The 14,573-nt window shown below is 47.8% G+C and overlaps 1 protein-coding gene across 6 annotated transcripts in view; it reads left to right on the top strand.

Annotated features, from left to right (window-relative positions):
- The window catches only part of DENND1A (DENN domain containing 1A), a 541,841-nt gene that overhangs the window by 468,874 nt on the left and 58,394 nt on the right, over nt 1-14,573 (top strand). For all 6 annotated transcript variants that reach the window (XM_012532876.3, XM_033427225.2, XM_033427223.2 and 3 more), the window contains 5 exons: nt 4,254-4,358; nt 4,731-4,818; nt 6,742-6,782; nt 9,116-9,187; nt 10,411-10,467. In XM_012532876.3, coding sequence (XP_012388330.2) covers nt 4,254-4,358; nt 4,731-4,818; nt 6,742-6,782; nt 9,116-9,187; nt 10,411-10,467 — 363 coding nt within the window. The remainder of the gene's footprint in view (nt 1-4,253; nt 4,359-4,730; nt 4,819-6,741; nt 6,783-9,115; nt 9,188-10,410; nt 10,468-14,573) is intronic.

The following is a 14,573-nucleotide window of genomic DNA, read 5'->3' as shown; positions in this document are numbered from 1 at the left end:
TAAGAATTTGATACTTTGAGTATGGATCCGCAGAACAAGGAAAGATGCCAGGGAATCTGATGGGAGATTTTATTTTTATGCCAGTACCCACAATGCTGTGGATAAAAGCCATTTATTTCTGGAAGTATCAAAAACCTTTGGAATCACCAACTTCACCTGTTAACATAGATGGACTCATTAATAATGGAATTTCCAATTGATTCCATGTGTCAAGAGGATAAACCAAGAGTAAAACTTGTCTTTCCATAACAAAGTCCTTGATAGGGTTAAGCAGCTGTGTTTAACTGTCCTTCGGGTCATAGATGGAAAACTCTGCTAATGCGATCTGAGCTTGAATGCTCACGGCCTGACTTGCCTGAATTAACGTCACTATCAGTCTGTAACCCCAGCGCCTAGAGTGTCGCCCAAGAAGACAAAAGGTTTAATCCTAACAGGAGCCTAACAGGAGAACTAAATCGGCACTTCTTGTAAAGGAGGGAATTAACGAGACACCTTGCCTTCTCCCCTCCGCTGCAGAGAGCAGAGTGGGGGCAGCCATTTCAACCACAGGAGGAGGTGGACAAGTGGGTGCAAATGGTTAGGTGTCCAGTTGGTTCCATGACAGAAGGAGCACGTCCTTCACGACGCCTCGCCTACTCCCTCCCGGGAGTTGTTTGTCTCTGAGGGGCTGGTACTCTGAGTGTCCACTAGGAGAACATGAGGGGCTCCCACTTTAAAGAGAACGCTTGTGCTCCCCAGCAGGTGTCCAAGAGCAAGCAAAGCTGAGGCCCCAGAGAAAACCCAAGTCTATAGCAGACCGTGCATGAGATGGCTGAGCTGTGGAGGCCACCTCGTATTAAACCCCGACTCTGCCATGTGCGGGTCATGTGACCTCAGGCAAGGTACCCTACCTGCTGTTCTGTAAGGACCAGGTGAACCGTGATCATTGTCATTTCCTTAGAAGGTGAGTAGTGCAGGGGAATGCGCCCTCTGTGCCTGCTGCCGGTCAGGCCTTTATACATGACTCTGAGTGGCAGTGCAGGGTTAGGGTAGAACAGTTGCCCTGAATGGGTGGGAACGGCTCACCTAACTGACTCACCCTTCCAGACTCCACTGAACGTGCCGACTTCTCCTCATATGTCCGCACCCGCTGCCCTGCAAGGACCAGCCTTTTCCTCTCTGACTCCAGTGCGTATTTTGCTACCCAGCCCAGCAGCACGACACTGTAGCCAGTACTTGTTTCCATGTCCAACTGACACTGCTGATGTTGTTCTTTAAGCTCTCTGCGGAAAGAGCCCCCCTTGTCGACGTTTCCCCTGAGTCTTTCCCATCCGTGCCCATGTCCTTCTGTTCGTTTTTATGGCGCAGACATCTGACCAGGGGATGTCATCTCCATTAAGTAGACAACAGGCCCCAAAATGTTCTTGTCTGCCCAAAGATGAGATTCTTTCTGCTCTCCTACAGCTAAAGCCTGCCTCAAGCTACTCTTCCATGCAAATTCGGTTGCAAACTCTCTTGAATTCATTGGTCCCTCGGCAGATTTCTCCTTCCTGGCAACACTGGGCCAAAGCTCCAGGAGTGAATGCTAACAGCTCCAATGAGCATTTCCTCTGAGCATCTCTAAACTCCCTGGACATAAGCGTCACTCAGCCTGGCCTCGTACTCTGAGACCTCTCCACCATCAGACTGAGCGGTGTCTCAGCCACACAGAGATCGCAGGGCTCATGTGACAGGAGCCAGACCAAGCACATTCTGCAGCTCTTTAACCAACATCCTCGAGCTCCTACCTGGGGGCTGGCTGCTGCACTGTCCCCAGGGAGTATAGTGATGCATCCAGCAGGGCCTCTGCCCTCTCGAGCTTCTGGTCACAGGGACACCAGTGAAGATTACCCAGCACCCAGGGTGCACAAGGCACTGTGGGAGCACTGAGCAGGGGTGAGTGACTGCCGCACACAGGCCTGTGTTTAAAGCATGACAGTCCAGGTGGAAGGAGTAGAACTGGCAAAAGCACGGAAGAAAGTGGGAAAGGACGTGGCCTGTGATTAGGAGACACCTCTGAAGCATAAGGTGTACGGGGGACATAGGAAAGTGACACAAAAGGACTCTGGAAAAGCGAGGACTCTCTCAGCTTAGGAAAGGTTTGTTTGCCTGACTAAGGAGCAAGGACTTGTTCTTTCCTCCCCCGCACAGGAGCTCGCGTGTGTGACACTTGCTGTTAGACAAACAGGGACTGTCCCTGTCCCCGTGAAGCTTATAGTCTAGTGCAAGAATTAAATAATCACACAAATGTAACATCTCCACCATCAAAGTTCTTGAGTAGGATAGTGACATGATCCATTATGCATTTTAGAAATCACTCTGGCCAGAAGGATTGAAGTGGACGGGGAGGAACGAAACAAGAGAGGGACATGAAGCTGAACGTCCACCATGGCAGTCAGGCCCGTGCCAAGGGATAGAGAGCAGGGGACAGACAGATGAGACGTTGCAGTGGGAAAATGGGGAAGACTAGGGAATTGATAGGTCTGCTGTGAGTAGCTATGGATAATGGTAACTTCAGAAAGAAAAAAAGATTTAGAGTGCAGTCCAGATGGGACAGTAGTTGGGAGTTTTGGCCATTCTGAGTTTGAGGTTCTGGTGGGCCATTCAGGTGGGGATTGAGACATATGGGTTTGGAACAAGAGACGTCTGAGCTGACAGTGTTTATCAGGAGTGATCAGTGTATGGGTGACACTGTGCTCGTGGATGAGGCCTCCTGGAGAGAGAATTAATTGCCCTGCTGTGGTTCCAAGGGTGAGGAGCGACACTTCTAGGCCACAGGAATGGAATTCCAGGTGGGCTTCTGTTGGTTCTCACTAGCTGATCTTTCCACTGTTCAGCAAGGAAGGTATAAATCCATGCCAAAGTAATAAATGTCATGAAAACCCTTTTTCCTGAGGAACTGGTGTGTGTTTTTTCCTCACAGACAATATAACATTTGCATTGTTCCCTTCTTGCTTCGGTGGCAGCCAGGAAGCTCAGAGCTAATTTTGTAAATGAATTTTAGAAACCATATAGGATCTGCATATCCAGATACTATTTTCCCAAATAAATACGTTTTACATATTTATGTATTCTCCAGCACTGATTTTTTTTCTTTGTTTTAGGTGCTCATGTAAGCTGCCTCAGATTCTTTGTAAAATTAGGTGAGGTGTAACTGTATAAAAATAAACATTCCCCTCACCCTAGTATTTTAGGGTCATCCTTATCACCCTTGAGCAGTAGGTCTGCCCAGTTGCTGAGCTAATATTGGCTGGATTTAAGCAGGAGGGACTCTTGGAATTTACAGCCGCTACACAGTAACTTTAACACTCACCTAACTCATTAAAGCAGGATAAAAGTAGAGCTTCAAACATCTGTGTTTGCCACCAAGTCTGTGAAGGGAGAGGTACCTTTAATTTAGTTCAACATGTAAAAGTCTGATCTTTCAGAATTGAGAATACACTGTTGAAATTAAAGACTTGTCTGTGTAGATGAGTACCACATACCTTCAAAGAAGGAGTGAGGTGCTGACTACAAAGATGGGTGGTTTTTTAGGCTCAGGGTGTCTCTTCTTGACTCATAAAATGTAGTCCTCATCAAGCAGCATAAGCACAAAGTTGACTGGACGATAAATCTTATTTTTGATCATCCCTGGTTTTCAATATAATTAATTATTTTAAAAGTATAACTCGCTACTGGTTAAGCTCACTCTGTAAATAGTTTCCACACTGCGTTCCACGGCTGGTGCCTTAGGGACTGCAAAGGGGCAAGTGGGGGGCGGGGTACCACCCAGCAAGGAGAGCCCAGCCTCCATTCCTGCCCCCAGCCCTCCCAGAGCAGCTGGGCTGTTGAATGCGGCAGGTCTCCTTCTGCCTAAGGTGCTGTCCAGAGAAAGAGTTCCTCTCCTGAAAGTGAAAAGAAGAGTTTGGAAATCATCCCCCCCGAAGGGCACATCCCACTAACTTGCTGTTGGGGTGTGCCTGTGGCTGATATGGAAGGGGCGGGGCGGGGTTTGGAATACTGCCTTTGGTTCCCACCCTGCCTCTTACCCTACGACCTTGGGAGATGTCTTTTCCTCTCTGAAATAACCTCCTCATCCAGAGTAGAATGCCATCGAGCATAACAGCCACTTCACAGGTAAGTGAGGATTAGATAAATCAGCAGATGTAGGAGTGCCACCTAACAGAGTTCAAGCACTGATCTCTCTCACTCCATCCCTCTAACCCTCCTCTCCCCGTCTCATCTCTGTCTCCCAGGAGGAGCCAATCACCTTCTGCGAGGAAGCCTTCGTGTCCCACTATCGCTCCGGAGCCATGAGGCAGTTCCTGCAGAACGCCACACAGCTGCAGCTCTTCAAACAGGTGCCCGGCACCCTCGCCTGTTCTGCACCTGGGTCCCTGGTGGGGTTTCTGCAGCTGCCTCCACTCTAAGCACTGAGGCTGCAGGCATGGGGGGAACGCAGGCCTCAGCCCAGAGAGGCCCAGAGTCTGGGGAGGGAGATTGGGTGAGAAGGGAGCTCAGCCACCAGACGGAGCCTTTGCAAATACGCCATGCAGGTTTATAAGTTATCATAAACATGCAGCAAGTTTTTCAGAAACTCGCCTTTTTAAGCTCACAATTCCAAAGACCCTTTCCTGTCTTGGTTCTTTGGTCATCTACTAAGGAGCCCAGCTGAACATCCTTTCCCCGTTCCTTTGCACTAGCTGTTACGCTTTTGTTCTTTCTTTGTATAGTTTATCGATGGTAGATTAGACCTTCTCAATTCCGGTGAGGGCTTCAGTGATGTTTTTGAAGAGGAGATCAACATGGGCGAGTATGCTGGTGAGGGCATTTCGTTTTTCTTTCTGAGCTGTGGGCTGTCTGTGGGATTGGGGTGTGTTCGCTAGGAGTGGCAATGACTTCTTTTTTCCTTCACTGGGGATTAGAGAGACTGATTGCAACCTTGGCCTTGAAGTGTTGGAATTCCTCTTCATATTCTGATGAGAGGCACATTGGCCCATCTGAAGTCCTCTGTGCTGGGGTCACTTGCTTCTCCTGGGTGGGCGAAGTCTAGGTAACGTAGTGGCCTGCACGATGCAGTGGAAAGCACATGAGGAATCGAATTAGGAGGCCAGGATTCACTGCCCAGCAGTGAGAACTTGGTCGAGTCACTTCACCTCTTTCAGCTGAAGTGTTCTTATCTGTGCACGGAGTGTAACGGTGCCTACCTCACAGGAGTCCTGTTGAGATTAAATCAGAGACCCCAAGGAAAGGTTTGTGCAGTCGCCCAGGACAGACCCTGGCAGAGGATCGCGGCTTAGTAGATGTTTCTTTAAAATGTGAAGATCATCGCGGGTGCCCTGTCTCTGCGGGCCTTTAGAACCAGAGGAATCATCCTCTCATTTTTCAAAGGAGGCATCTGAGGCCCAGAGAAATGTTAGTGGCTGACCCTGCCTCCTGAATCCCAATCTGGCTGCCTTTCCAAGACCCAAAGCCTCAGTCTCTGTCAGCAAAGTAAAACTAAATGCAAAACAATAATAATCACACTACTAGCCCCCCCTTATTGCTGGGCATGTGTCTGGTCTCAACTATGCTGATAATCCAACTGGCAGTCCATAAACTCATAGAGCCAGGTGTGATCTCACCTACAGACCCCTTTGTCAGGCCCTACCGGCCTGTGCTGCATGGAGAGCACAGTAATCAATAAAACTGGTGTGTGAGTCGTTGATGAGCATTTCCTGGACATCTACTGTGTCCACAGCCCTGTACAGTAAGAATGGGGGGCCCAGTTCTGCCCTCAGGGAACTTTTAGACTGATGGGAGAAAGCTCATAACTAAAGACAAATACAGACTAAGCCACTGCAGGAAAAGGAGCAGACGCGGGGTTTTGTGCAGGTAGAGCAGGGCTCTGTTAATGCTCGCTCTGTAACATGAGGGCTTCACAAAGGAGGCGGGTTTTGAGTAGCGTTCTAACAGTTGAATATGGGTTCTGGGGAGAAGACAGGCTTTATGTGTTGCTAAACTAAGTCTAGTCATTCGGACTCCTAGAAAAGCTGTCTGTCGATAAGACCTACTTATCCCACCAGATAAAATGAATCAGTTCCTCACAGCACCTCCTTTTTCTTTCCCTGTCACTGCTTAAGCATGAGAAGGGCCGAGTGTATGTCCAGCAGTGTGCTTACACTGGACACACGGCCCTGTGGTTCCTGCCCTGGTGTGGCTCACAGAACTGTAGAGAACGTGGACCTCTGAATGGGTGTTACCTATTCTAGAGGGCTGTTGAGAGGAAGGAGTAAGAGAAACTTACAGAGGAAATGACTGAGCTGGTCCCTGCAGCAGAGAGAGCAGGGAACGGTGGCCAGGCAAGGGGAACAGCATTTGCGAGGGCGTGGACGGCTTGGAGGAGGTGTGGCCAGGGAGCCTGAGGTTGTGCAGGATGGAAGCACAGGATGGAGAGGCAGAGGGTAGGTAGTGCCAAGACAGGACAGGGGAAGAGAGCAGGGTTGCTAAGGGGCCCGACCTCTATCCAGTAGGCAAGGAGGAGGATTTGGGTTTGTACTCGGGGCGCTGATAGGATCAGATCTCACTTTGAGAAAGGAAACCTGTGGCAGCAGCTCCTTCAGGGAGTGGTGCATGGGAGCCTCCACGTGATTCCCCAGATTTTGAACTTTCCAAGTCCTGCATGCTGAAAGCAACTTGAGGAACTCCTGAGGGCATACACATGACTTCTTTAAATACCAGCTTCTCTGCTTCTTCCTTCCCCAGGGAGCGATAAACTGTACCACCAGTGGCTCTCCACAGTCCGGGTAAGTGTCACCCCCGCAGAGCCACCTGGGCCCCTCCTTAGCCTCCTGGCAGCCCTCCTCTTCCCCTGCCACCCACCAGGCTGTCATTCGGCCCAGGGCACTCTGTTCTCCCAGCTGAAGATGCTTTTGTTTGTAAAGCCAGGCCGTTCTCGGGCCAAGGATGAGGCTGTCCAAAGCCATCCCTCGGTGAGGATGATGAGAGCCAGGGCAAGCATCCGTGTCTCAGGAAGCAGGCCAAGGCATGTTGAAAGGATGTTGCCATCTTAGAGCATTTTGCGGGGTCTCCTTCTAGGGCCAGACCAATTGGGAACTCTTCATGGGAAAACCAAAAATTCGTGCCTCTTGCTGCTCTGAATATGTTTCACCGCAAAGGCTCCTGAGAGGATGGAAAACGCATCCCTGAGCGTTTTCTTCCCCTCGCTGTTGTTGTGAACAGTTTTTTATTGTGTTGGAAGCCAGGTGCTTAGGGCTTCAGAAGCCACTAAAGAATTCAGATGCTTGCCTTTCCTTTACGTGGGTTCATGAGTGAGTGTGTACCAAGGGCTTCTGTGTGCTGGGCGCCACGCTGGGTGCTGGGGAGACAGTGGAGAGCAGGACGCAGGCCCTGTCCTGGGGGAGCTCCCGGCCTTACTGGGGAGGCAGGCACATACATAGACGGGCAGCTCCGACATAGTGTGACAAGTATCCTCTCCTGCTTGTGGGCCAAGTGCGCTACTGCCAAGGCAGGTTCCTTGGAAGTGGCTGCAGTGGGCCGAGAGTAAGCAATTCCTCAATGAAAGGCTTCTTTTGTTCCTCTCATATGGCCAAACACGACACTTGGCAAATCACAGACAAGCAATAAGGACTTGTTGATTGATTGATAAAGGGAGTTTTAATACTCTAAAGAACCATTGAAATAGGATACTGAGTAATTTTGGAAAGCAGTGTGGAATATGTGAGTGGGTGAAAATTTCCTATTATCCTACAACAGAGAATGCTTTCTAGGTCAAATTTTGAAGTTCTTAATTAAAGCTCAAATTCCTAATGCAGGCAGTTACCAAAAATTGTGCTAAAAGCTAATCCTAATAATTACACAGCGGGTCTCACTCTTGTATACGCACTGGAGCAGGTCTCTCTCTCCATTCAAATCAGTTGGAATTACCACAGATCTGATTGTGTGATGCATTTGGTTAAAAATCTTCTGGAGTGTGGACTCCTTGTACTGGCCCTCTGTGGGCTGACCCTGTCTGGCTCTCAGCCCCACTTGCCAGTCCTCCCGCGATGCACGGCCCTTGTTACTCACAGAACACACCATGGGTTTGCAGCTTCTGCACTTATTTATGTGCTGTTTCCTGTCCCTAGAATGTTCTTATCCTTCCTCTCCCCACCATGAGCTCCTACTCATCCTTCATGGACCAAATATTTCATCCTCGAAAGCCTTCTCCGCCCTTCCACACAGTGAGCTGCCACCACCCTCCTTGTGCACACGGCCAGTGCGGCTCTCACCATCTTGGGTTGCACTTGTTTACCCCCCAGACTGGAGGTCTTTGAAGGCAGAGACCGGTCCTCCGGTGGCTCGGTACCCTCAGAGCCTAAGCCAGGACGTCCCCGCAGTGAGCCCTCACAAAACGCTTCATCCACATGCATTGCCTCCTCTGTGTACTGGGAAAGCCTTCCCTCCTCCTTTTGCTCCCCTGCTCTCCTGAAAAAACAGAGCCAAAGAATCGGTGTGTCGGATTTATACTAAAGTATAAACAACGAACGTCTGTGGCTATTCATTCTCTCCCTTTGTCAAGATGTATGTGTTAGGGAGGCAGCCTACCACAGTGATTTTTAAAAAACAACACAGAAAACCAGGGTGAGGAAAGAAGGGTTCATGGCTTAAGGTAGCCACAGTAGCCAGATAATCTTGCCTAAGTGGCCCCCAGTTTCCTGCCCTGGCTCGGTGTTAGTTAGAGTCCATTGTTATTAAACTTCCCTTAATGTTGTCCGTGGTAACTGGAACTTCTTGAGAAGCTGTAGATCACTCTGAGGAAACCCTTGCCTCAGAGAGCCTGTGACGAGCTTTCCTCCCAGCCAGCAGACAGGCGCCAAGCAAACTACTGAGCCTGGGGTCTCCCCGCTCAGCTAGTTCATCTCCATCCTCATTCGCCACCCGCTCCCATACCCCCCCAGAGGGATTCCGCCGTGGCGGTAACTTAATTGCCCGGGACCAGTCACCATCTAGGGCTGTTTCTCTAATTAAGTTACACACTTATGAAATGTGGCTTAACTTGATTAAAGAGAAGAGGTCTTTGTTGGTGTTGGCCTACTATATCTTCAGTCCAAATTGCTAACTGGCGTTTTTATTATAGAAAGGAAGTGGAGCAATTCTGAATACTGTAAAAACGAAAGCAAACCCAGCCATGAAGACTGTCTATAAGTTCGTAAGTACTGGTCTTGGTCTCAGGATCCCAACAGATCTGTTCCTTAGCATGACGAGACTCTTAAATAGTCCTGATCCTATGTTGCAGAGATGGTTCGGGGGCTGCTGTGCAATTTCCTAAAGCTCTCAATGCTCTTAGAATTATTTGGCATTGATGTTTTATGAGCAGGTCAGTGACATTTTTAAATTAAAATGTTTCTACACACAGTTGCTGCAATAGAGAAAAGGGAGGCTACTGGTTTTAGCTTTTAAAATGTAGACAGGGTGGCTAAAATTCAGGCTGCTCCGCGCCTACATCCCTGAGAACCAGAGGTGTGGTCTGTCAGGTGTTCTGGCAGACCTTTCCTACACGTATCCTTGTTAGAATGTTAGAATAAAGCAGCTCCTTTACAGGTTACTGAAGAGTGCTCCTGGTGGGACACACCCCCGAATTTTTGTCCCAAATTCTTCATCATCTCTCTCATCACTGCCCTATATAGGAAATGCATTGTTTGTGAAACTCGTGCCCACAGCAGAGTGAAAATAAGAGAACACACCAGTTCCCGATGCTCCATCTTTTACGGGCCTCAAGTATTTTTTCTCATGATTTCTCTTGCTTGCTAATTTGACTCTGAGCCACTTAACTGGGGTGGTTTTGTTTTATTTCCATTTTTAATTTTGTTAGTCCTTTCTGTGCTTAAATTGTAGCTATTTTAATGGGGCGGGTGGCTGCCAAGAGAACCACACAGGTCTTAGAATGACAGAAAATAAAAGCCAGGGTGTCTGCCGAAATGAGATTTAAGAAATGGCACCAGAGGAACCCAGCGATGTGTCTGTTCAGCCTGGGCAGAAAATTGGTCCTGAGGCCCTGCCCTGGTGAAGTGTAATAGATATTCTGAATCTTGCAGCTGAAGAAGCTTCTGCTCTCCTCTTACTGGTAGCTGTCACCAGGCTGCGGAGATAAATAATTACAGAGAGCAGAAGAAGGGCTTCGGAGGGGGAAAAAAAATCAGTCCCATCAAAATGCAGAAAATAAAATCTCTGTAGCCTCTTTAAGGGATTTTTTTTTTATAACCTTTCAACATTGTATTTGTTTTCATAGCCATTATGTTTTCAACTTGATGATCCCATTTTTCCTTCCTTTTTCTAGTAATCAGAGAAGGTGATTCACGATGGACTGAAATCAAGCATAGTCCCTGCTGGAAACAGAGAGGGAATCTTAACTTAAATTAATTTTTCATGCAGGCAAAAGATCATGCAAAAATGGGAATAAAAGAGGTGAAAAACCGCTTGAAGCAAAAGGTACTTGAAGTTCTTATTCAAAATGTATAAGCACCATGTATGAAATGCGTGGCCACAAAAAAGTACGATGTGATCAATAGAGGCTGTTTGATACAGTGTTGTTAGCACACTTCAAAATGCATTACCAGCTGTCCGGGAGTTTTCACACTGTTATAAATATTCACAGACAAAAAACTGTCTTCAAATAACATTAAGACTGGCTTAAACCCACAAAGGCAAGCAAGTTCAGAGTTACCACTGTCAGTCTGTCCCCTGCCCGCCCCACCGGGCCTGAGCTTCACCAGGGTCCATACAAATTGGCTCGGCCTCCCCATCCCGGCACCACCACCTCCTATAGCTGACCTCTGCTCCGGGGCTGACTGTAACCAAAACCAAGAAGCATCTCCAGGAAATGACTGCCATGGTTCTGGCACGCACGCGGCCGCCACACAGAACAGGGCACAGAGGGTGGGTTTGAGGAGGACACTTCGGGCTCTACTCACAGTTCATGTGTGAGACTCAGAGGGGCAGGGAGAGGCTCTGATTGTCTTCTCGGACCATCAGTAAAATCGTATAAAATCATACAAACTACATCCTGACTAAGAGTCCCCCTACCTGATTCTCTGGACTTGTACAGAGAGGTTCATACAACAGAGAGGGCATCTTTATATTGTTATGAATATCATCGTCATTAATAGCATTGCCAGCCTTCGTTAAGCACTTTCTAAGGATGGTCCAGGCCAGGAGCTTTCACATTTAATCCATAGAACAACACTGGGGGGTCTTATTCTCATTTCATGTGTAAGGGGACCACGGTTCAAAGGTGGCGTAATTTGCCCAAGGTCATGCTGTTCGAGCCTGGCAGAGCCGGGATTCGATTCCAGATCCATCTACCTCAGTGTTTGCTCTTACCACTCTAGTATTTCATACTGCCTTCCTGAAACAAGTGTTTTGTTTTCCAGAAGGTGTTTGAGATCACTTATTTGATTATTCCCACACCCCCGAAATTTACCAGGCTAATAAGGGCCTTCGTCTGTCTCGGCAGTTTTTTAAAAATTGAAAGCAGTTTTAATTTTAGGAAGTCAGAAAGGACCTCTCATTAACTTGAAATGGTCAAAGGAATTGATTCCTTAACTTTAATTGCAAAATAATTTGTTCTGACTAAGATTCAAATGCTTAGTTTCAGCTGAGAGTGAATTTTTAGCAGCTGAGATTCAAGTCCTGAAATTAAAATCTTGCTAATGTAAATTCACATAGACCTTAACTGTGGTCTGTTGCACCCTGCCAGAGACTGGCAGGTGGAATTCTTTACTTGGATGTTATTTAAGTCCCTAAATATACCTTTTTATCTCCTATCCCAGTCACATGTAACTGAATTGGACTGCTGATATAAAATGGAGGGGCAGGGAGGGCGGAGCTCTCACCAGGTTTTCCCTCCTTGATAACTGCATCGGGCTAGTATTAGAATATTACCTAAAGTAAGCAAAGAAAGGGTCCCTCCTCAAGCAGAGGACACGTGTGCCTCCTTGGTCAGATCCACTCTCTGCAGGCCATTGCCTCCCTCCTCGTATGAGTAAGCATCGGGCCTTAAGAAAATCCCCTTTTTATGATGTGTAACATTTCTGCAGATAACCAGTTAAGCTCAGGTTTTTGATGTTGTTCAAAGGTTCACTTAAACAATCTAGATCACTCTCCTTCACGCCATCTCCCTTTCCTTTCCTTCATGGTATCTGAGGCAGAGCCTTTTCTCCCCTTCCCCTCTTCCCCCGCCAGTCTTTTCAAGAATAGCTTCAGGAGATAATGTTCTGTAGAGAGTGTCAGTACATTTCAGGTGACACAAATGGTGACGGCATTTCATAGAAATGCGGCTTGTCACCATCGGACTGTTGACAGATCTATTAGTGCACCCTTTTCAATTTTCACTTTTCCCCCCCTTCGGTTTTACAGATTTCTTCAGACTTGATATTTTGCAGTTGTTCTTGGAAGAGCTATTGTGTAATTGAAACTCTAGCATTGTTTGGGACAGATGGGACCAGGTCTTCCACAGTGCTGCAGCTCCCCTTCCTGAGCTAATTTAGGATTTGGCTTTGTCTGACCTCTCTCAGTGCGGTAGAAAATATTTCCTTGGCTTTTTTGTTCCTCTCCTCTGCCCCTTCCCCTTTACGTGGCAACATATCTGTGTGGCTCCCTAGATGCGTCCAATACAGACATCTCAAGTTTGGTTTCTGCTATGAAATTGAGGCAATTCCCAACAAAGACCCAATTTTCAAATGTACTGGGTTGCCACCTGGCCTCCTCTAACTCTGCATAGCAATGGTGACCCCTCAGGTATAATCAAGAACCCAACCTTGCCCTCTTCACTCTCGCCTTGGGTTTGAATTGCAAATAGAAAATGTGGGGCTGACCTGTGGAGAGGTCACCATGGTGTGTGGAGGGTCCATCTCTAATACGACTGAGCAGGGCCCCTTCTCCATCCCTCGTTCATTTGTGCTGCAGACTTTCAAAGCATCTGAAAGAGGCGCTTTCAGGGTATCCGTGTGACCATTGGCAAATAATTGTTAATAGAGACTGTAGTGTGGCTTTATTCCATACCTGCTCTGCTTCGGCCCAACAACAAAAAAAGAAGGAGGGATAACACATTTCTCTGGATAAATGGAACAAGGTGGTCAAGTTCTTCTATAGCTTGGCCTTCTTTGAAGTTTAACTTGCTCAAAATTAGGAAGAAGAAGAAATGGCAAAGAATGCTACCCAGCCGTCGCTTTCTAAAGGGAGAATGCAGTGCTTTTGTCCAGAGCACCTCCCTGCCAGAGCTGGCCTGCAGGAGGATGCTGTGTGGCTGGGCTTGCGGCTCTCAACAAATCGCATTCTATTGCAGCGCCGTACGCAGCTGGCACCAGAATGCCCTGTTTTAAAAGCAGTGGCTGCACACACATTCTTTCTCACCTACAGGAAACATTAAGATATTTACATGAGGATGTCATTCTTTTGCCTGTCGGGGAACCCCTAAAAAATTATCTTTTTTCTTCAGTATCAAAATCAAAATGACTGAATCAACTGTGTCCATTTCACAGCCCCCTTTTTTTTTTTTTGGCCACACCACACAGCTTGCAGTATCTCAGTTGCCGGACCAGGGATTGAACCCAGGCCACAGCAGTGAAAGGGCCGACCAAGTCTTAACCATTGGACCACCAGGCAATTCCCTCACCGCCCTTTTTAAATCTTTGATCTTTTAAAGATAAATTGAGCTTGTTGATTTAGAGTCTGTGTGATTGAAGGGAGCAAACTCACAGTTGGGTTAGTGAAGGCTTGAGTTTCTGGCTAAACATTTCCTGGTGTATTGAAGAGAGTGAGGAAGCACGTGTAGGGCAGGGAGATCCCGGTAGACTCTTGTAGAACAGACGTTTTCACACCGTATCACACAACTGTCAGCTCCCTGTCTCCGCTGCAACCTCAATCACAGACATTCCAACTCTGGATACTATTTCGATATCAATATTCATATTGTAATTTGCATTTGCTGTAGTGTGAAGTAGACTGGAAAAGAAGGGCACTGCACAAATCCGAACATGGAGACCAGCAAGCTGAGTCAGAGATGGGAGGCCTCGGCCTCCCAGGAGGCTTTAAAGCTCCCCCCTGCAATGTGGAGTGGTGTTTAGGCTTCTGAGGCAGGTGGATGAACCAAGTTCAGTGCTGGTTGTGTAGGATATTAACTGTGTGACATTGAGTAAGTTACTAGACCTCTCTGAACTTAGTTTTTCTCATTTGTAAAGTAGGGGAAATACAGATTTTTACTGGATTGTTGTAAGGATTAGAAGAGGTAGTGGATTTAAACAGCAACACGTAGTAGCCACTCGGCAAGTGGGAGTTACCATCCCATCTGTCCTCTCACATCCCACACCTGGAGCAACCAATCTGTCCACACACCTGTGGGCACAAACCCTGAGAACATGGCTGGCGTGGGACCCTCTCCCTTTTGGTCCTCCACACACAGAGTAGTCTTCCAGGCACCCTGCTCCCTACCTCCCCTGGGCCAGGAATGTTCTCCTGGAACCTCTGCCTCATGAAGTCACATCCTCAGCTCCTTCACCCCAGCTCCCACCCAAGGCCACACAGAGCCCCCTTCCTTC

This window comes from Orcinus orca, chromosome 6 (genome assembly GCF_937001465.1).
Source record: "Orcinus orca chromosome 6, mOrcOrc1.1, whole genome shotgun sequence".
Lineage (NCBI taxonomy): Eukaryota > Metazoa > Chordata > Mammalia > Artiodactyla > Delphinidae > Orcinus > Orcinus orca.
Note: the sequence above shows the minus strand (reverse complement) of the source record. Positions and strands in the feature narration are given on the sequence as shown.